We start from the raw sequence: 23354 nt of genomic DNA, 5'->3' as shown, positions 1-23354 counted from the left end.
TGGTTACGCACACAGAAGGTCACGCGAGAGAATGAAAAGCAGTTTATTCACAACACCATAGCAGTGGGTTAATAGAATAGATGTTTACAAGAGTGCAAATGAGATAAACAGATTATTTGGGTGCAGGTCACAGGGGTGAAAGGGGTGAATGTGACAATAATATTGACATACAAGCGAAGAGTGAGTGAGCAGTCCAAACCTGTAAAGGTTGTAAAGGTTTGTTTGATTGAAAAGATCGCAGGGCGTTTATAGGCACACAGAAAGGGAAGTTTAGTGGCAGTTCATTGCAAAACAAAAAGCCCAGCGATTTGCGATGTGGCCCAGAATGCGTTGCATAATTCATTAGGTGGGAATTGGAGAGCAAGATTGTTTAGAGTGAAACAACGAGACGAAGCACAATAGAATTATAAATAAGAGCGTGGGCCAGTGGGGATGAAGGGGTGCAGGCGGAGAGGGAGAGAAAAAGGAAAGGATGAGGAGGAGTTGGGAGAGAATATACAAATGACATTGAATTAACAAGGTAAATCCAAGCTGCTGAGAAGCAGTGCTGTCAACACACACACACTCTCTGATGTATACCTATGCATGCACTGACACTGCCTCTAGGAATATTTCATACATAATTGGACAAGTCCAGACAAAATTTAAATATCATCTGCCAATATCATGGCATTTTTCAGGACAGGCATTTTGTCCCAACAGCAGACTGCAAGGCATATTTTGTTTATCATGTACTAAAAAGATAAAATGAAATAAAATGACTGACTTGTTCTATCTATCTATCTAGCCATCCATTCTATCTATCTATCTATCTATCTATCTATATTATATGGTGGCATTGTGAGGACATTGTCCTCACCACTTTATGAAATAGCTTGCAGCTACACTTTTGTGTTCATCAGTTGCATCCCCTAATATAAATCCACTCACGGACAGCTGCAATTTTGCTTGCTTCATTAAAACAAACATTGTTATTAGAGAAGATATGAACCTGGGACCCCATACACTCAAAGCAAAATGCTTACATCGACACCATTACACATTTATCCTCTATTCCAAACATCTATCAAATAAACGCAAAAAATAAAAAATTAATCCAGGGATCAACAGTGGCAGGAAGTTAGAAAATAACAATGTACTGTACAAAAAAAAATCATGACACGTTTTTCCAGCATTTTTGCATATATTTAAACCACCAGAACCATTAAACCACAATCACAATACCTTGACCAGCACTTTTAAAATGGTCTTTTTCACATATTTCCAAATCAATTTTCCTACCAGGTGGGAAAACATGCTCTTTTGTTTACAGTAGATCATGTGGCTCACATGGTTATAATTTAGGCGTTATTTTAAGCGTACAAAAAAATAAAATGTAATGCTTTTAGCTGAAAAATTATCTCCTTCCTGAGATCCCGCCCACAAAGGAACAGAGGTATTGAGAGTTGACAAGTAATCGACAGACCTCTTTAAAATGTTTTACCCTTATATTCGCATTAGAAAATAGTAGTTCTGCCTGTTTCTTTTGGCTGGTTGATCACCTTCATCAGCTATCAACACTATTACCCTTCATCCTTGGACCATTCAGAGACAACCCATTGGCTACATAGTGCTTCTGATTGATTCTTGAATGTTTGTGATTTCATGGTGACCACAGGTCTGTTGGGACCAAGTAAGCCAAATATTAAAAGCCTTTTCATAAAAGAGATCCAACTGCAAAATGCACATGGTCAATCAGCCAATCACAGTGACATGGAGGCACTAACTGCTAGACAGTTAGACATATAAGCATAATTGGTTTATTTTTGTAGTGGCAATTTCTTTCTCGTCCATTTTTTCCTACGGGAGATAGTGCTTCCTCTGACAAATCGCTTATGATTAGGACAGAGAAACAGTTACAGTGGGTTTCTTTGCACGTCTGATTGTGAATGTGGGATACACAAGCTCTATCAAGCGTGGGTGGGTGGCAAGTGTGCTGAACTGTAGCAGGGCATATAATTATAATAGGAGACATATAATTTCAGCTATAGATATTGTGAGTGGGTGATGAAGTGCTGTAGGTAATCGGACTCAATTTGTCATATGGAAAAGAGTACTGTGCGTGTTTTGTGGAAGTGCGTGTACCTGTGATGTCAGGTTTCTGAGGCATGGAGAACTTCACAAAGGTGGGTTCAGACAGGCCTTTGACATTGCGTGCAGTGATTTCCACCTCATACTGTGTATTCCACTGGAGCGGTTGCAGCAACACGAAATCATTCACCCCTGGAACCAGTTTAGTCATCCACTGTTCTTCTTTATCCTGCAAAAGCCACAAGTGTTTCATAAAATTTGCACAAGCATATGAGTATTTGATATTAATTTTTGCTTTAGGGCACATTTGTTCTCACTGTACTTATAAATAAATAAGACAACTTGTTATTGCATTAGAATGTTCAGGTGTTTAAACAGTGGCTACATTCTATTCTGTGTGACAATTTTGAAGGATATGGCTGAGAAAAGTGCAAGTATTGGCTTTATACTTTGGGTATAATCTCTCTCTCTCTCTCTCTCTATATATATACACAGTCGTGGTCAGAATTATTGGCACCCTTGGTAAATATGATCAAAGAAGGCTGTGAAAATAAATCTGCATTGTTAATCATTTTGATCTTTTATTTTAAAAATTCACATAAATCTAACCTTTCATTTGAGAATAAGAATTTAAAATGTGGGGAAATATCATTATGACATAAATGTTTTTTCTCTAATACACATTGGACACAATTAACAGTACCCTTTTATTCAATGCTTTTTGAAACCTCCATTTGGCATAATAACAGCTCTAAGTTTTCTCCTATAATGCCTGATGAGGTTAGAGAGCACCTGACAAGAGATCAGAGACAATTCCTTCATCCAGAATCTCTCCAGACCCTTCAGATTCCCAGCTCCATGATGGTGCTTCTCCTCTTCAGTTCACCACACTCACTTTCTATAGGGTTCAGGTCAGGGAACTGGAATGACCATAGCAGAAGCTTGGTTTTGTGCCCAGTGACCCATTTTTGTGTTGATTTTGGATTATTGTCCGGTTGGAATTGGTCTTATGGAGTATTCTAATTTGTTGAGATAGTGAGTTGGTGGGTTTTTGTTAAATGTGAGCCAAAATCATCACAATTAAAAGAACCAAAGACTTAAACTACTTCAGTCTGTGTGCATTGAATTTATTTAATACACAAGTTTCACAATTTGAGTTGAATTACTGAAATAAATGAACTTTTCCACGACATTCTAATTTATTGAGATGCACCTGTATATTACCACAGAATAAAGCCAATACTTGCGCGCATCTCTGCCTCTCTCTAAAATATTAAATTATGGTTATACTCACATTATAAAGCCAATACTTGCTCTTTTCTCAACCAAATTGTCAAATTGTCACACAAAGAGAGTGAATAACAGAATTGCAGATGAAAGTGGCCCGAGAGGCCATCTGCTCCTTTTTCCTTGGAGCAACAGATAAAAAAGAGATTCTTTTCTCTAATCCTCAAGCTTTTCCACACACTTAAACAGCTGAAACACTCTAACGCATCCGTTATTCTCTTTGTGTCCCTGCCTGCAGAGCTTCTGAGCATGAGTGTGTGTGTAATATAAAATAATGTATGTGTGCTTGTGTGTGCCGGCTGTTCTGCTGGCTAAAATTGTGAAACTAAGCCCACACAAGCTGCCTTCAAAAAGTCGTTGCTTTTATATTTTGACATTTTCAAAACGCCTCAGCTCTTTAAAGGCTAAATGGTTGAAGTCTTTAGGCGAGCTGTCTCCCCAGGCTGTGACATCTCCATTTCCCCAGTTCTCACCTCCACATGCACAGGCGATCAGAGACAGAGCAAATGAGAGAGAGAGATATAAAAAGAGAAAATAAGGGAAGAGTACAAATAAGAGAAGGAAAAGATGCCAGCGGACCCTATTAAGGTTGAGGAGGAAGCGAGGCATCACCAAACACAGTGAGACAGACAGAGATGAAGCAAATGAGGAGACGCTGAGGCTCAAAAGTGGAAAAACAAACAGAAGGATTGTGTGAGAGAGAGAGAATGCTGTGGTGAACGTGTAAACATGCTAGTGTGGTAACACTTGATAACCTCATGACCTGTAAACAAACTTTTTGATTGTGAAACAATGGCGACAATACACAAGGAACAAAAAATGCAGTGTCACATAAGGCTTTTTAAGAGTTCTGACACTTTATGGTCTCAGCGCTTGCTCCAAGTTAGATCTACTCTAAGTGTTTTGTCTAATTTGATGCCATTAACAAATATTGGCTGCAAAAAGTCATGCGATATTCAAGGCTTTGGCAAAAGGCATAAGGGTCTTTTTCTGGATATTTTGCTGTTGTTTAAACTTCTGCAGTTAGACTCTATGTAACTGCCCAACCAGATAATAATATTACCAGCATAATAATAAAAGTGTTCTTACGTGCACACAGATGCTTTTCATATACTTTTGGATATAAATATATTTGTTTTTACCCTTATCCTAACACAACCTTTCCTGTACAGCCATTTGTGCATTATAGCTTATTGAACTCAACTCAGATCGAGATACAATGCACATCAATGGATATTTTTGTTGTTCTGAATTAAGTAAGAGTAATTGTAGGTATTAAATTTAAAATAATAAATAAAATAATAAATGAAATAAATATAAAAATAAAGAAAACAAAAACTGCTTAAAAAAACTTTTTTTTAATATTTCATTTTTGTTATTTTCGCCTTTATTACAATAGGATAGATCAGAACTGACAGGAAGCGAAGTGGGAGAGAGATGGGGGGGCTCTAGCAGCGAGGTTCCATTGAATAACAGTGCAGATACACATATGTACAGCTGACTCATGTAATCTGTTCCTGTATTAAAGGTGTTCATTGAGTTTGAACTGGTTTTGAAAGTGACATACTTGGCAGTGGATCTTGTTTCTCAGCGTCTCTCAGACAAGAGCACAGCATCTTTAGAGAACATCATATGTTCGAGAGTGATGAAAGGCTGTAAAGGAAAAGTTGTGCAGAAAGTCTCTATATGAAGAAGGTTTGGGCGTGTTTTATGCAAATGACTAACCTTGGGCCTGTGGTCGTTGATTTAATATAATAATCCAAATTCATTAAGGCCACGTTCACACAGCAGCAGAATACGGTTGTCAGTCCTGTTTTTGAGTCCTTAATACGGTTACGTTCACACACAGTTCGGTTATTTACGGGCGTGACAACCGCATTCTGTAACCGAACTCACACCCGTAAATTTTCAGGACCCACAACCGCATTCTCGGAGCACACGCGCTGTGTGAACGGAACAGGACTTGACAACTAATTGTCTGTCACGTCATACAGCACGAGAGAGAGCCGCTCTGACGCACAAACGCATGTCTACGTGTTTTCGCGTGTGTTTTCAGTAACTTACAGTGACGGGAAATAAGCTGCGTGTCATCTGAACGTTTTAGAGCCCGTCAAGTTTTCCACCGGAGCCGCTCCCGTCAGTTTTGTGTTTTGCGCGCGACTCAAATACTCCGCTCTCCACCCAAATTTAAAAGCTGCTGTTGGTTAATGAAGATTTGACGAAAGAACTCGCGGCTCGATTGGACTCTTGTCGTGTCAGAAAGTGATAAGACTTTCAGTTTTATGCACGTCGCCATCTTTGATTTTACTTTGGTCACTGTCGCTATGGTTACTGGTAAGGAATACGGGCTTGACTCCCGTTGCACGTTCATACAGACAGTATTCTAAACACAACTGTAAGCTGCTGTGTGAACGGGACATTTCGAGACTCACACCTGTAAAGAAAATGCGGTTGTCAATCCCAAAAACTGACAGTGTGAACGTAGCCTAACATTAGAACAAGGTTAAGAACAAATTCATGTGCATACACACACAAGCTGTGAATTAGGTGAACATTTTTAATGAGAAGTTCTTCTGTGTGTACAAATATGAAATAATCTGTGCAATAATTAGTAAATGAGAACCATCATTTGCTTTATTTCACAATTTAAGACACTGATTGTCCCCCATTACCATTCCTCTCTCTTTCCCACACAGCACTTCCACAGAACACTTCAATGCCGTCATACCTGACACACAACAGTTTAGTCAATGAGCGAAAAGCCCCCAATACAGCAAAATATCTTGTGCAAGAATTAGTGAAGCATGTTTTTATCCATACTGCTGTGCGTGCTGGTGCATAAACAAGGGGCATGGTCTCAAACAAAGAGATGTTTTTCACTGCTCATTATTGAAACCATCACCCACTCGTCTCTAAGTCTTTACTGGAATAACACCCTCTGCATTCCAGCTCAGTCTCACACTCTACACTCACAAACAAAAAAAAACACAGGATCCCGTTTAGTGCTGCTTTTCTCCAGCTAGTTAATGGCCAAGTACACTTCAATTTGTAAAATAATGTTCTGCTAAACACAACCAATCCCCCCCCAACAAGTTAAAGTCATGAATATATCAATTTGTAAAGGGATAATGTTCAGTAATCACATTCTCACAACAAACTTAGTTCATCCATGCATAACAAAAAAGTCATGCTGGGTATGTTTTGTTTTAGAGGATACTGTAATGCCTTTGTTATATATTTGGATCAATTTGACAGCTGGCTCATTGTAGAGCTGCGATGGCTTTAATTTAATTTTATTCATTTATTTTTAAATAAGATTTTTTTAAAGACTAATATCTATAATATTATTGGCATAAAAGTATAATTCTGACCACATTCACTTCACATTTCTGATACTTTTCAATATTTTTCAGAAAAATGAATAATTAAATAATTAATTATTAAACTAAAAACAAGCACAATTAGTTTTGTTCAAAAGGGGTCATTAAACATTAAAGTCTCTTGTGCTCTCCAAGGCTCTCTTTAAAATTGATTTTTAAAATCAATAATACAGTAAAAACAGTAATATTGTGATTAAATTATTACAGTTTTAAATAACTTTTATATTTTAATAAATACACATTTATTTTATTTATTTATTACTCCAGTCTTCAGTGTTACACAATGCTTCAGAAATCATTCCAATATTCTACATTCTATATAGTCTAATCATATTTGGTGCTCAAGAATAATTTCAAATTTATTATCAGTGTTGAAAAGTGTTGTGCTGTTTAATAATTTTCTGGAAACTGTGATACATTTTTTTTTTCAGGATTCTTTGATGAAAAGAACAGCATTCATTTGAAACAATGTCTTGCTGAATAATAGTATTCATTTCTTATTCATTTCTTCTCATACTCAGTCTTTTGAATGGTAGTGTAGCTCAGCTCACTTACTGTTTTGTATTTGACAATATACTCCAGGATGGGCATTCCTCCATCATCCTGCTTGACCAGACCCAGTCTGTATGCCTTCCCCACACCTCGCTGACCCTGAACCGAAGGGGGACTGGGCTCTCCTGAATATCGAACAAAGACAAAATAATGTATGAATGGTCCACATTCATATTCATAACTGGTTACAAATTAACTCAATGGTTAGCAGCAACATACTACTGCAATAGTGTAACGGCTAAAGGTTGTTTTTGGCAACCTACAGCATTTAAGTGTCAAAGCAGAGGGCACTCACGTATGGGCAGAGTTTGAAAGCTCTCTGTGCGGCTGAACTCCCCTTGACCTTTTCCGTTCACCGCGGCTACTCTCACCTCGTAGGTCGTGTTGGGCTCAAGGTTAGTGAGCAACACGACTGCTGTAGAAAAAAAAGAGAGAATGATAAAAGACAGAGAGAGATCTAAATGATTGTAACGAACATACTAAGTCCCAACTGGTCTCCTAAATCATGTACATGGTTTCAAATAGTTGCTTTCTCCAGTCATGCTCTTGGAAAACAGGCCTTTTCAGGAATATGTAGTTCATGAGTCCTTGAAGCAGCCTTATCTAATATGATTATTGAATGTTTTTTTAAAGTTCCTGCAGACCCATCTTTGTGTTGTAAGTAAAGAAAAATCAATTTAAGCACTGTAAGTTCAAGTTGGACTGGAGTTGTATCTCCCACAGCTCTTCTCACTCTTCTAGTTTGGCCCTTGAAGCCAGTATGAACTGAAATTTTGGGCAATTCTTTTTGAAGTAAAGTGTTTTGTGTGTGAATGTAGTGAGAATGAAGGATTCAAGTTGAAGTCAAGCTGATAAAAATCAGCATAAAAGTATAATGAAAGTCATTTTTTTGTGCTATGCTCCTGCCTAAGATTCGAAATGAACTACAAATGGCACTGCTGTCAAAGGCACCATATTTGATTTGGGATATACAGTGGAGAAGAAACTTGTCACACATCCATGTGACCTCAGAACACTGAGTACGTTTACATGGACATAGGGATGTAACGATTAACCGCGAAGGCCGGTTGAAAATCGATTCAAACATGTGACAATTCAAATCGGTTGAGATGCAAAACAAATCGCGATTCATTTAGGTGTAGGAGTTTATATGAATGTATGTCTGAGGGGAACTTACTGTCTTTAGAAAAGTTTAGATGGTATTTTTTCTTTTCGAGTGAATCGTTACATCCCTAATGGACAACAATAATCAGATTTTTAACACGATTAAGACAATACTCTGATTAAGAATCTACTATGTAAACAGAGATTTTTGATTACATTAATCCGGCTAAAGTCATAATTGAAGTAAACAGAAATCGAATTAAGACGTGGAGTATTCCCATTTTAGTCACATTATGGAAGTGCAGTATAGACATGTACACACCTTAATCATATTACTGTCGTGTAGGATTTTTCGCCGCATTTTGTGACAGGATACACACGGCAGTGTTCAACCGGCGATTGATGTTTGTTTGTTGACGGCAAACAAAACAGCATGGCTTCAACACCGCTGTTGTCTGTTTGCATGTATAGCATGAGAAATAATTAACTGCACTTGAAGCTTTCAGTAAATTAAAAATGAAACATCCAAAACTGTAAATGGCATCATAACGAACACGAACTATATGTTTATATGTGAAATTCTAGAGGGGACGTCGGATGGCGTCACTTGGTGACATAATGACGTGCCATTATAATCGATCTATGTACTATGACATGTAAAACGGGAACATGAAAGGAATATTCATAAAGCAACTTAAACACCTTAATCATAATATTGTCTTATTCAGAATAAGGTAAATAATTAGATTACTGATGTCCATGTAAACGTAGTCACTTAGAAGTTGTATGGACTACTTTTTTCATATATTTATGGTGTTTTCTTTCATTTTGTAGTTTGAGAGCCCAAATGCCCTTTTACTTTCATTATATGGAAGACAGTGGAAATGATACTCTTCAAAAATTAATCTTGGTAAAAATTTATATGGAAGAAAGCAAGTCATATATTTCATTTTTGGGTGAAATATTTCTTTACATTTCAATGAAAATAAGAAATCAAGACTATACATGTTTTTAAATACTTTAAGATATTTTTAAGTTATTACAACATATTAAATATTTAGTAATCAACTGCTTTGAACACGTCAGCAACATTGATTTTGAGTGATTCCTTAATTTCCTCTTCAAACAAGACTACCATTCAAAAGTTTTCGGTGGGTAAAATATTTATGTTTTTGAGTCTCTCATGCTCACCAAGGCTTCATTTACAAAAACAGTACAATTGTGAAATATTATTACAACTTAAAATAACTATTGTCTATTTTAATATATTTAAAATATAATTTATTCTGTGACGGTAAATCTGAATATTCAGCAGCCATAACGTCAGTCTTCAGTGTCAATTGCTCCGTCAGAAATCATTTTAATATGCTGATTTGGTGTTAAAGAAACATTTCTTATTATAATCAATGTTAAAAACAATTGTGTTGCTTAATATTTTTGTGGAAACCATGATGGGATTTCAGGATTCAAATGTTTTTACAGGATTTCAGAAAGTTCAAAAGAACAGCATTTATTTTAAATAGAAATCTTTTGTACTGTCAGTTTTGATCAGTTTATTGCATCCTTGTGGAATGCAAGTATTTATTTTCTTTCTTTCATGAAAAGAGAGACCTAATCAGCAGTAAGTGGAAATTACTGCTTTGTTTGGTGGTTTAACACAGGCATTGATAAAACCCAGCAGTGGACAACCTTTGTACTTACTCTGCGTCCCCTGTGATTTCACATCCTTCCAGTCCTGTGAGCTGATGTCTTTGTATTTGACCAGGTAGTGACTGATGGGTACGCCGCCATGAGAGTCTGGCTTTGTGAAGGTAACTGTGGCCACGCGCTGTGCCACAGAGCTCAGCCGAACAGAGTAAGGGTTTGAGGGAACATCTGTGACAGAGAAATTATGGGTCAGGGGAAGAGAGACTAACAAACGACTCCATTTATGTGCAGAGGCCACAGTTTCTGAGAGTATCAAAGGATCTGGTTGTGTGTTTTTCTGTGGGGTTGAAAACACTGTTATAGAGATGCTTTCAGGGCCTTACAACCCAAGCTCTCTCAGCATGAGACTTTTCAGTCCACAAACACAGTCAGCTAGAAATGACTGCACTGTACTCCTGTCTTACCATCTTAAATGTCAATGAAGGTTGAAAGTTAAGTAAAGAGAATAAAAAATCTAATGAAATCATAGAAGAGAATTAAGCCAAAACAGAACATGTTACAGTGGTTTAAATATAACTAAAGGGTATTCTTACAGCTTAAAGGAACACTCCACTATTTTTGAAATTAGGCTAATTTTCCAACTCCCCTAGAGTTAAACTGTTGAGTTTTACCGTTTTCGAATCCATTCAGCTGATCTCCGGGTCTGGCGGTAGCACGTTTAGTTGTAGCTTAGCATAGATCATTGAATCTGATTAGACTGTTAGCATCTCGCTCAAAAATGACCAAAGAGTTTCTATATTTTTCCTATTTAAAACTTGACTCTTCTGTAGTTACATCGTGTACTAAGACCGACGGAAAATGAAAAGTTGCGATTTTTTAGGCCGATATGGCTAGGAACTATACTCTCATTCCGGCGTAATAATCAAGGAACTTTGCTGCCGTACCATGGGTGCAGCAGGCGCAATGATATTACGCATTATATTTATATTTTCAGCCGATTGTGTGAAACAAGCTTAAATCCATCCACATAATGGTTTTAAACAGGATAAAATGTGTAAAACGTAGAGCAATACACTATTACTGAGAGATGAAAACTTTATCAAACTAGCTAAAATCTGATAAACTAAAGCACTACATGCGTGGAATACATACAGTTTTATGAATGACATCTGTTTGAACTGTGTTTCTTCAGAAGTAGATTCAGTGCAGGCTTAATCATAACAGAAGCACCAAAATTAACTCATAGTCATCAGGTAACACAAATCGTCATGTTGCCAATCTGATACAAAAACATGTTGTACCCTGCCTGAACCTCTCATGCATGTCCTTTACAATAGGTGGCATGGAATAGTTTTATAATTCGTAGCCATTTTTCATGCTTGGTTTTCATGTTTTTTTCTTTTGCCTTGCCAAGCCAGAATGCACAAACTGCTCTGAATAACAGCATCTGAGAGTGGGAGAGCCGAGACCGCCGGTGGAGAGAGAAATAGTAAATGAAACAGGGAGAGGCAGCAGGAAGATAGAAAGAAACAAATTTGTGTGTGTAATAGAGGATCATGGAGAGGAAGTGGCAGTGAGAAAGACAGCAGGACTGAGTGAGACATATGGAAGAAGACGCTAAGATGGACAGAAAAGAGAAGTTGTGCCACAGAATCCACTTCCACCTTTGCCTGTTTGCTAGTATGAGATATATAAGAGGATACAACTAAGACAAGCACATACACACATATACATGCGTTTTTATTAAGTTGTACACTTCAAGATGCAAACAATATAGTGGACAACAATCTGTCAGAGCGATCTGCATTATATTTGAAGTCTACTGCCATAAGCTCGAGTAAAAACATTATTGCCAGCTGTTTGAAATCTAAACATGTTTTCACCTGATGTTCAGCCTGATACAAAAGTCATTATTATCTGCCAAGGAGCTCTGTGAGGAGATTAGATATATGTGGACAGACGTTGACAAGAGCGGGACTGGTTGGGACTGTTAATGTACCTAAAGTCCGTTTAAGCCTTAAAGGTGAAGTGTGTAATTTCAGCGACACCAAGTGGAACTGAAATAATGATGGTTTGCTGAAAGCTCCTAACACTCCATTTGTCAATACTCAGGCAAACAGATAGTTCCGTCCCAAATTCATGCCATTGGTTGAACTGGAAATTGACATTTTAGACCCCAGGGGGTCACAGTTTGGATGATCAGCATGTAAATAACACTACCTGGGCCCAAAAAAGGCTGTGTTTCCATTGACGGCCATTCAAAAGCAGTCATCTGTTCTATTTAATCAAAAAAATTTTTTTGCAAGCAACATTCAAATCATAATTCATTTATTTTATTACAGTGATCAATTTGAGCTCTTAAAAGTGTTTGTCACTAGCTGGCATCTTCTACAGGTCGAGCAACTGCCATCAAGACGAATAGCAATACTAACGGTTAACTTTCTCAATAGTAAGCTTGGAATTACCTCTATTTTCAAATAATGGCAGATGCTAAAAGCATGGTGAGCATTTGAGGATCCTGTTTGAATCTGAAACTCTTTTTTCAATTTTGCTTAATTAAAGTCACAGAAATTACACACTTCACCTAGTGACATCATAGTGAAATCTTAACTTGTGCCACAGTGTTGACAGTCCTCCGGAGTTTCTACGAATGACCCATATTTTTGTCTCTACATGTTAAACTGGAATAAAAGAAAGTATGTTAACAAACACCTTTAAAACCTTCACCTTTTTCCCAGAGCTATATACTGACAGATGCATTAATCATATGGATTAGTTGAACCTGTGGTAAACACGCACCTGCTTGTGCTAGGATGAACTCCTGAAAGCGCATCCCAATGTTGTTTCTGGCTGTACAGTTGTAACGGCCAAAATCTCTGTCTGACATCGGGGTAACCTGAGGACCAAGGTTGTGTTAGTGTGATCATGCATACATTTTTCTTGCTGCACGTGCTTGTCTTGTTACACATCTAATGTCAGTTATTGTTGTTATGTTGTTCATTTGACACTAATCTTGGTTAGTAAACATAACTGCAGAGGACACATCTGTTTCCAGAGAAACCAAGTGTTGTTGAGTCTTGTCTAGTTCAGATGAGTTTACAAAAAAAGGGCAAATCTGCTTGTACCACTATAAATAATCTTCTCTGCCCAGTGTGATCTGTATCACTGATATACTATTATAGTTCTTGTTAATATTTTTACATTTTAGCACAGTTAAACAGTACTTTAAACGAAAGGGATTACTTTAAAGAAAACGGGCTGAAATTGAATAAGCTCAAGTTTTTTTTATATACTGTATAGATTTTATTTCAGTTAATGTTTATATAAAGTAACTGTTTTTTTATGGTTTTATTTTTATTTTTAGATTTAGTTATCGATAAAAACCCTGCTCTGCTGACAATAATTAATTTCCACATCTGACTAGCTCACTACACCTGTATGTTTTAGCAAAAGATTTTCACAGATTTTGCATCAGAATCTAGTGCCAACCCAACCCAGCACCAAAACTGTTTGTTGTTCAAAAGTACAAAAAAAAAAAAGTGTAAAAAACCAAAAGTTGAGAAAACTTAAAGGTTTAAGGTAACCAGCTTTAGCAGATTTTTGAGTTTTCTCAACTTGTTTTTGTAGGAGATCTTTGAGTTTTCTCAACTTTTTATTGTATAAACTGAAAACAAGAAGTTGAGAAAACTCAAAAGTCTGCTGAAGCTGGTTGCCTTAAACTTTTAAGTTTTCTCAACTTTTGATTTTTTACAGTGTGTCCTTAAACAAAAGTTTAGAATTATCATGATCAGCCACCTGTAACCTGTACATACTGTACAAAATGGTTTTATAATACCGCAGATAGTTTTATTCATTTATATTTTTTATACAATAATATTTACTTATTTTAAATATTTAATTGTATCTTATTTAAATGGTATCTTTTCAGTATCTTTTATTCAGATTGTTTTTTTAGCTTTTTAAACAAATCTGAAGGCCGCATTGACAGCAGATTAATAAGAAAATCATTAAATTAAAATTAAAGTAAATTAAATGGATTTTTAAAAAATATAATAACTAAAACTGCATTTAATATTCCTATAAATATATTTATACATAATATTTTTACTGAAAACAATGTGGTGAACATCTTATGGTGGTGTACTGAAGTATGTAATAAAATTTATAAATGAAATTCATTGCTGTTAAGACATTATTGCATTTTGTTTAGAAAAATATTTCCAATGATAAATAAATAATTTTACAATTTTAATAATTAAAATGTAACAAACAGCAATGTAATAAATACATTTAATTTTAAAATGACTCCTAACTACTTGAATGCCACCAGTGGGCTAAGGCCTGGATATCATTAATGTCTAACTCTCCTGGCTCTCTTATCTAGATGAGCAAAGACGTAAAAATCCAATAGGAATAAAAAAAAAATTAAAAACTGGAAACAGCAGTGGGTGGATTACTGTACCTCGAGGAGAGATCTGCCAGGGGCACTGTGTACACGCATGTTTCCAGCACCCTCACTAGGGATGGTCAACTTTTCCCGTCTCCACAGCATTGTGGCCGGAGGGTTAGACATAACATCACAGCTAATGTTGACCGGGTTTCCTTCCCACGAGAAAAATATAGTGTGGTTGGTCTGGAACTTTGGTGCATCTGTGAAAGAACGGTAAAGGAGTGCTCAGTAATGGCACGCCAAGCTCTTCTAACAGTCATCCATCAAAAACTCATTCAAGATTAGCTGCCCGAAGTCTAAATTAAAATCTAGCATGTACCAGGCAGGTAGGAGCTTCCACATACGCGTTAACCAAACGCTTTATCATGGAGTTCTCTTTCACCCGGGTAAAATGGGCTCCTAATCAAACTGAAACTGAAGCATGGCCACTTCTCGCCGGTTGCCTCTAATTATTCAAAACAACCTGCAAAACCTCAAACCCCCTCTTCTCCCACAATGCAGTGGGTGGAGGAAGATTTCATTTGGCAGTATGTCAGAGAGATGCAATGAGGCAGAGGGTGTGGGACAGAGAGTACTGTGGTATTGGGAAATGCTGCATTATATGTGATTTCTCAGTCGTACACCCCCACACACACACACACTGGCAGACACACACATACAGTACACAGACACACAGAAACAGCACACACACAATCACACCCATTTTTTCCATTAAAGAGATTGATGCAGCCCACAGTGTCACATCGGTGACGGATTGAGACTGAATGAATGGGTATATTAGCAACCCTGCTAGATGGTCCGTTCCACTGCACCCCATAATGAGATATATATCTACCCTGCTGCTGCTACTGATTCTAAGGATACAGGATACAGAACTGTAATTTGAATTTGAATTTCGGGAAGAAGAATTCAAATTAAACACAATTGTAATTTTGTTGTTATTATTATTATTATACATATCATTTTGAGTATAGATCACCAATAAATGTTAAACAAAAATAAAAATATATATTTAATAAAAATTTAAAACGTTAAATATAGACAACAGTAAAATATTAAATTAATTTAAATGAAATGATTTATATATATATATAGGGCCCTATGATTTCTGTGATGGAAAATTATTATTAAAGCATTATTTTTTTAAAGGAATATTTACCAGAAAAATAATTTACCAGAATAATAAATTTTTTTATTTATTATTTAGCAGGACCTTATGTAATTTTTGTTAAACTTTTAAGAAATTGCTGTTTCCTGATTTCAAGACATTTCATGATTTTGATTAATGAGACACGCTTTTTGATGAATACAATTTAATTTAACCATTAAAACAGAGTCTAAAAAAATGTAAATGGAAAAAACGGAAACCAGAAAAATTTAAACAGAAAAAAACGGAATTTGGAAAAAAAATAAATACAACAGATTTCATAGGGCCCTATTTAATATAATAATATTATAAAGAAGGGTACAACTCTACACTCACCTCCATGTTTAAAGTTTTGAAAACATTTGTCAAGGTACAATTTCTTCAAAATGAAGAATGTCATATTTATAATTATAAAATTATCTGAAAAGAATGTGGTGGACATATTATGGTAGTGTGTTAAAATCTTAGCAAAACTGTAATACAATCTTGACAGTATTGAACGTTGTTTAGAAAAATAGTTCCAATTTTAAATAAATAACCAACTAACCTTTAAGTGAATAAATATGTGACCCTGGACCACAAAACCAGTCATAAGGCTAAATTTTTTATTAAATAAATAAGTTTTCCATTGACGTATGGTTTGTTAGGATAGGACAATATCTGGCCGAGATACAACTATTTGAATATCTGTAATCTGAGGGTGCAAAAAATCTAAATATTGAGAAAATGGCCTATAAAGTTCTCCAAATGAAATTCTTAGCAATGCATATTACTAATAAAAAATGAAACGAAGTTTTGATATATTTACGGTAGGAAATTTACAAAATATCTTTATTGAACATGATCTTTACTTAATATCCTAATGATTTTTGGCATAAAAGAAAAATCAATAATTTTGACCCATACAAATGTATTGTTGGCTATTGGTACAAACATACCCCAGCGACTTAAGACTGGTTTTGTGGTCCAAGGTCACATATGCTTAATTAGTTCAATTTAATGATTATTCTTTTATGAAATGCAATTCTTGAATTTTCCCTTTCCTGACACTTAAATTCAAATCCCAATTCAGTTTACTGCAAAGTGTGACCAATTCAGACCACTCACACTCAATATCCAGGAACATGCTCTTCTGATGTCCACCGATCCTGCTGAGAGCCTCACAGTCAAAGCGTCCCCAGTCAGATAGCTTGACTCCAACAATAGTCAGCATGGATTCGCCATAACGGCCTCGCACCTCCACACGGCCGTCTGGACTCTGAAAAAAAAACATCACACGCTTCACATATTTGAAAAACAGATAAACCCGATAATCAGAGAGTCAAGGTTGTAGGATTAAGTATAAAATCGTGTAACAGCAAGATTTGGGGATTAAGGCATTCACAAGGACAGATCCAAACCACAGAGTTTTAGAGGATTCATGGGAGGGAAGGGTGCAGAGAGGCTTTTAACACACCTCAGGTGATTCATCTGCTTTTCCCTCACATTTCTCATGGTAAATGAGTATAGAACCATTTCTAACTTCACACACACTGTTGTCCGACTTGTGGCTTTGGGAGTACAAATGTTCAACAGTGGTAATTCTTAACAAGTTAAACTCAAACGTAGTTCTTCCATAGGGACGCATATTCGTGTTAGTACTGCATCATGTCCTGATCCCATTACTCCCTCTAAATAAAGAACAAAGCTATAAGACACAATTAAGGGATATTATGAGAAAACCGGTGTTACACATAAGAGGTGTTATATAGCCTATATGCCTGTATAAAATAGCGACAACAGTATTGTGATACAAGGCACCAATGCAGCCAAAGAATAGTAGATGTAGTATAGTTGATTAGCATAACCGTAGGTGATATTGTGCATACAGGCTCTGTGCCAAAGCAAGCAGCCTATCTATGCAGGATTTTAAGGCATGATAAGTATGCTACCAAGGATGTTCCAAAAGGTGGGAAGCGTAATTATGCCGCCTTCAAAGATACCTTCTAGTAGACAAATTCTAAAGCAGCATGAAATTGCAATCCCAAGCTAAGAGCATAGAAAATCAACCCAAGATGGTTACTGTTAAAAAGTTGTTGTTTTTTGAAAGTAAGAAAGAAATGAATGATTTTATTCAGCAAGGATTCAAATATTCAAATATGTTTCAAATAAATGCATTGTATTCATCAATCCTGAAAATAATGCATTGTGATTTTCACAAAGATATTAAGTAGCGCAACTACTGATAATAACAAATGATTTTCCTGAGCACAATTTTGGCATATCAGAAAGATTTCTGAAGATCATGTGACACTAAAGACTGGAGTAATGGATGTTGAAAAATCAGCTCTGCCATTACAGGAATAAATAACTGCTTTCTATTTTCGATATATTTGAAAATGCATATTTTTAAAAAGTAATATTTCACAATATTACTGTTTTTACTGTCTGTTTATTTTAAAAAATGAATCCTTGGTGAGTGTAAGAGACTTTTTTCATTAAAAAAATATTTTATTAGAAAAATCATTCCGAGCCCAAATGTTTGAAAGATAGTAGTATTTTTATGCTTCGAGTATTGCAATGCTAGCTAAGCATCATGCTACAGCCAACGTCTTCTAAAATGAACAGAAATGTCCCTTTGTGTGGAAACTGTTATGTAAAACACTAACCCTCCATTTTACTACAGCTTCAAATACATCAGGCTTTTTTGAATCACTGGCAAAACAAATGTAAATCAATGAGAGGACAAGAAACAGCATATTCCCCAAAATAGATTATCATCACTGAGTACACTGTCGGTCCCTAAAGAACTACAAACAGTCTGAGACCCTTACAAACGTGGATCTCAGACTGTTTAACCATCTTAAAAGCAAACAAGTCAAGGAGACATCACACAGACCTTTGTTTCGCAGACCACAACACTGCTCTGATGTAAATCAACTCTTCAGTTTTTCCCACTGTCCTCTGAAGCGTTCAGTGCATAATAAGCAGTAGAGGGATGTGTGGCGGTGTCAGTTTTGATTAGTGAGAGTGAGCAGTAGTGTGGTTAACAAGAGGCAGTGCATGATGACAGTTTTGAGGCCTGTCTTCCTGTCTCAACACCCCGCTCATCATCCGAGCTGACCAAAATTGCCCTCAGTCAGTCACTAATCTCCACGCTCACGCTGACACATGCATCACAGCAGCCAGAGCCATTTCCCTGCCGCTCCCTGCTGAAAGAAACAGGTCACACCAGCTTAAAGCGATAATGCATCCTCCAAAAATGAAAATTCTGTCGTTCCAAACCCGTATGACTTTCTTTCTTCTGTGGAACACAAAAGAAGAAATTTGGAACACTGACTTTCTATGCAATTACAATGAAAGGCTTTCAAGCTTCAAAAAAGATGGAAAAGCATAATATAAAAGTATCATAAAAGCAACCCATATGATTTGTGCATCATATTTCAAGTCTTTTGAAGCCATGCAATAGCTCTGTGTGAGAAACAGAAAAATTTAAGTCAGTATTCACTGACACCAGATCAATAAGTCACGGGTTGAACTTAAAGACTGGGTGAGTTTGATTTGTGAACAAATCATTCAGACCAATTAATTAAAAAGACCTGATTCAAATGAATGATTCTTGAACCAGACACTACTTTTTTTCATAAACTTGCCAAACTCACCATTTTATCATGAAAACACCACGGAGAAATGGCTAGATGCCAAGATTTCCAGTGAATAAATTAAATCTGAGTCTATTTGTCACCGTAATCTATCAAACTGTATCAGAAGACCAGTCATTTGCACTACTTTTGCGATACATTTATGGTGCTTTTTTCATCTGTCAACCTCACTCCTCATTTACTTTTATTATATTGAAAAGAGTATCCCAGGATGTTCTTTAGAAATCTACCTTTTGTGATCCATGGAACAAACAAAAACAATTTTTAAGCAAACTATTTTTTTTTTAGACTGGAAAGCTGGTTTTTGGAACATGGTAGTTGTTTCTTGCTGGTTCAAAGCAGTCCGCCGCAAACAACAAAACAAGACCCACCACCGGATCAAGGATAGACTGGCCTTAGGCACCACCAGGGCTTTTTTCAGTGGCCCAGTCAATAAAACAAATACATCTACATATTTATATAAAATACACTACAGTTCGAACGTTTGGGGTCAGTAAGATGAAATTAAGAAAAATGAATACTTTTACTCCGCAAAGATGCATATAAAAAAAAAAGTGACAGTAAAGACTTTTACATTGTTACAAAATTATTTCAAATAAATGCTGTTCTTTTGAACTTCCTATTCATGGCAGAATCCTTAAAAAAAAAAAATAATAATAAAAATAAAAAAACCGTTTCCACAAAAATATTGAAAACTGGTTTCAATGTTGTAATAAGACATTGTAATAACATTGTAAACATTGTAATAACATAATAAAAAGAAATGAATCTTGAGCACCAAATCAGCATATTTCTGATTTCTGAAGGATCATGTGACACTGAAGACTGTAGTAATGGCTGCTGAAAATTCAGCGTTGCTATCAGAGGAATAAATTTCACTTTAAAATACTTTAGAAAAGAAAACAGTTATTCAGTTTTCAGAAACATTTTAAAATCTCACTGACCCCAAACTTTTGAACAGTAGAGTATCTGTAAATATACAAAGTTTTAAAGGAAGACATTATTGCGCATTCATTTTTATAGATCAGTCCTGCAGTCAACCTAAACCAGCTCAGATCACCTTGGACCAGAAATAAATCTCATAAAAAAACACATTAAACTGGTTTTAGCAAAATTTTTAATACACAAAATGTTTAATTTGGTTTTTCTGCATGTAGACATCAAGTGAGTCACATTATTCTAGGCTGTTAATTGGCCCCCACAGACTGTGCTAAAGCGCCAAATGTCAAATCTCTCTCCGCACAGCTCTACCATTCAATTCGTTCCTAGCAGTGAATGGTGTCCATTTTGAACTCTTACTTTAACCGTTCAGAGTAAAACGGAGGGGAGGGAAGAGGCTCCCAGATCAATTGTTTGCAACTTTTGAATTCAGAGCACAGGTTCAGTCCCGGCCCCCGTGTAATTGTAGCAGACTAACTCCCCTACCTTACCACCACATCCCCACACCTCTGAAAGAGCAGCTTAAATCAAACTCACTTTGTTCATATTGAGTGGCGGCAAGCGTCGCTGCTCTCCTACACCTCTTTGTATGAATCCTCTTTCATTTCCCAGCCATGCAGGCTATTCTAATTGCTATCCGAGCAGCTCTCGCTAGATTAACTGTGATGGGGAGTCTTTTCATAGTTCCTCCCTGGAGTCAGGGTCCGTTTGCCTCTATTGTTGACGCCAACAACCCACCTTTCACAGAATTCTAATGATCTTTGACAGTTTCTGTTCCCATCATCTTTCCCGCCTGGCCGCTGCAATCGCATTTGCCATTCTGCAGGCCGCATTCGCATTCAGCACAGACACGGAGCATGCCGGTAGGAAATGCAGAGCATTATTGGAGCACAGAAAGCCTTCGTCACCCTTCAACCGGTACACAGACTTAGCGTGCCTCTGGGCTGTGTCTCTGCGTGCTAGTCTATTATATCCTCTAATGTCCATGACTATTACAGTGGGCGTGAGCAAAGACCGAACGTCACACATATCTGGCAGTTAATGTGCTGGTAAATTGCTGCACTGTTTAGTGACAGAGGAAATGGCGGTTGAAATAACCTGCAAATACAATACATTGTGGAAAAGATTTTTTTGAAGTTGTAAATCTAACAAAGATTATTGGAGTACATTTGACAAGTAAGTACTATTTTAGTCTTTCTACTTCTTAATTTCATGTTTAATTCAGTGGGATTTTTTTTCCCAGTGTATACGTGTTCTTTAAAGTAGTTTATGGTACACTATAAAAAATACAGATGATGTTCGTAACGCTCAAAAAAAGAAATGTCTTGTTGCTGTCCCAAACTTATTACAACATCACATTAACTCTCATCACATGAAGACAACAGACTGCCATTCAAAAGTTTAGTGCCAGTAAAATTACAACAAAACAAGACGAAACCAAAAACTAATTTATTTTAAATAAATGCTGTCCTTTTGAACTTTCTATTCAACAAATAATCCTGAAAAAGGTGCATCATAGTTTTCAAGATTTATAACATTAAGAAATCAGAATATTAGATTGATTTTTGAAGGATCCGGCGTAATGGCTGCTGAAAATTCAGCTTTGCCATTACATTAAAATATCTTTAAAAAAAAAGAGTTATTTTAAATAACTCTAATCATATTTATAATATTTAAAATATTTAATATATTATATTATATTATATTATATATTATTTAATATAATATTCCACAACATTATCAAATAAATGCAGCCTTTGTGCATTTATTTGTGCAAAAAATAACCTTTTTAAAAAAACAACACAAAAAACATTAACACATCTTACCGTGCCAAAATTTTTGCACAGATTAAAAAAAAAAAAAAAACATTATTTACTCTAAGAATAATATTATACCTTATCTCCATCTGAAAAGCTGTGTCCATCACTTGCTCTCCTCCATGAGATTTCAGGCAAAGGTTCACCTTCAGCCTTGCAGGAGATCATAGCAGCGCTGCCTTCCACAGCCGTCACGTTCCTTAGCTTAGTAATGTGGGGCTGGACTGCAAGAGAGGGGCAACAGAGGAATGTGACAAAGACAAAAGAGAAAGATACAGAACTGGAAAAAACACTCAAGCTTAGATTACAATAGTCATATAATATCCATCACTGACTGCCTTTACACACAGCAGAATGCAATAGCGGCGATGTAAGCATCTTTTCATTTCAGAATAAAGATGCAGAATGTGTCTCTATGAGCGTCATCTATAGAATATGTATACAAACAAAAAAAAAATTTTTTTCCTCTGGACACTGAAATATATTCTACTACTACTCAATAAAGATTTCTCTTTGAGAGTACATTTGCACTTGGGTAACGATTCAGTAAATATCAGACTGAACTTTGCGTCAACAACATCATTCTGGTCTGACAATCAAAAATCTTTCATGGGCACCCAGCTGGAAGAGAAAACAACAGAATATTGCAGAAAGGTCAGCATTTTGCTGTCTGAGGTTCAGAAAAAGACACAGCACATTGACAAGCACAACACATCTGTTGCTATCTGAATCTAACAGGCTCCCACTGGTAAATACACATTAGTAAACTGCAGGGGTTGTGTGGCATAGGAATACTTAAGATTCTCATCATAAATCTATGATAAGGCTTGTCTTGTGTAGCAATGCTCATTAGTAGGGTAACTGATGTACAACAGTGGCAGCCTTCAAGCAAAGAGGTGACACCATCGCAGCGTTTAACCTGATAAATATACATCAAAAAATGCTTTCCCGCAGGGCGCACAATAATAGCAGATAAATAAAAGAGAACAGCAGAACAGTGAGAAAAAATCTTATCAGCATAATCTCTTTCTCTTCCTATGTTGACATTAGGGATTAAATCAACTATCAATTAATCTAAGAAATGAGCATAATCCTAATGATAAAGACTGATTTGCATTTAGATGTTCTTCAGGAACTACATGTTCATATCCATGCAAACAGATGCCAAAATCCACTTTTTAACAACTTTTTAAAACATATTTGTCAATAGACAGCAAATGCAATGTCAAAGAGTTTCATTTCACACTTTGAACAATAATCATCATTTAAGAAGATTACTAAAATACAGCTGGGAAAAACCCACAAACATATCAGTAGACA

The 23354-nt window shown here is 36.3% G+C and overlaps 1 protein-coding gene across 1 annotated transcript in view; it reads right to left on the bottom strand.

Moving 5' to 3' along the window:
• The window catches only part of LOC107748174 (neural cell adhesion molecule 2-like), a 69812-nt gene that overhangs the window by 15558 nt on the left and 30900 nt on the right, over nt 1–23354 (bottom strand). Inside the window, exons 9-16 of the mRNA XM_016562876.1 lie at nt 22113–22258; nt 16745–16895; nt 14503–14690; nt 12840–12936; nt 10095–10268; nt 7585–7704; nt 7293–7414; nt 2125–2299 (exon numbers count right to left, since the gene is read on the bottom strand). Of these exons, the coding sequence (XP_016418362.1) occupies nt 2125–2299; nt 7293–7414; nt 7585–7704; nt 10095–10268; nt 12840–12936; nt 14503–14690; nt 16745–16895; nt 22113–22258 (1173 nt within the window). The remainder of the gene's footprint in view (nt 1–2124; nt 2300–7292; nt 7415–7584; nt 7705–10094; nt 10269–12839; nt 12937–14502; nt 14691–16744; nt 16896–22112; nt 22259–23354) is intronic.

Source organism: Sinocyclocheilus rhinocerous, unplaced genomic scaffold (assembly GCF_001515625.1).
Source record: "Sinocyclocheilus rhinocerous isolate Xijiao unplaced genomic scaffold, SAMN03320098_v1.1 scaffold289, whole genome shotgun sequence".
Taxonomy (NCBI): Eukaryota; Metazoa; Chordata; class Actinopteri; order Cypriniformes; family Cyprinidae; genus Sinocyclocheilus; species Sinocyclocheilus rhinocerous.
The sequence above is the reverse complement of the archived record's forward strand: the minus strand, read 5'-3'. Positions and strand labels throughout refer to the sequence as shown.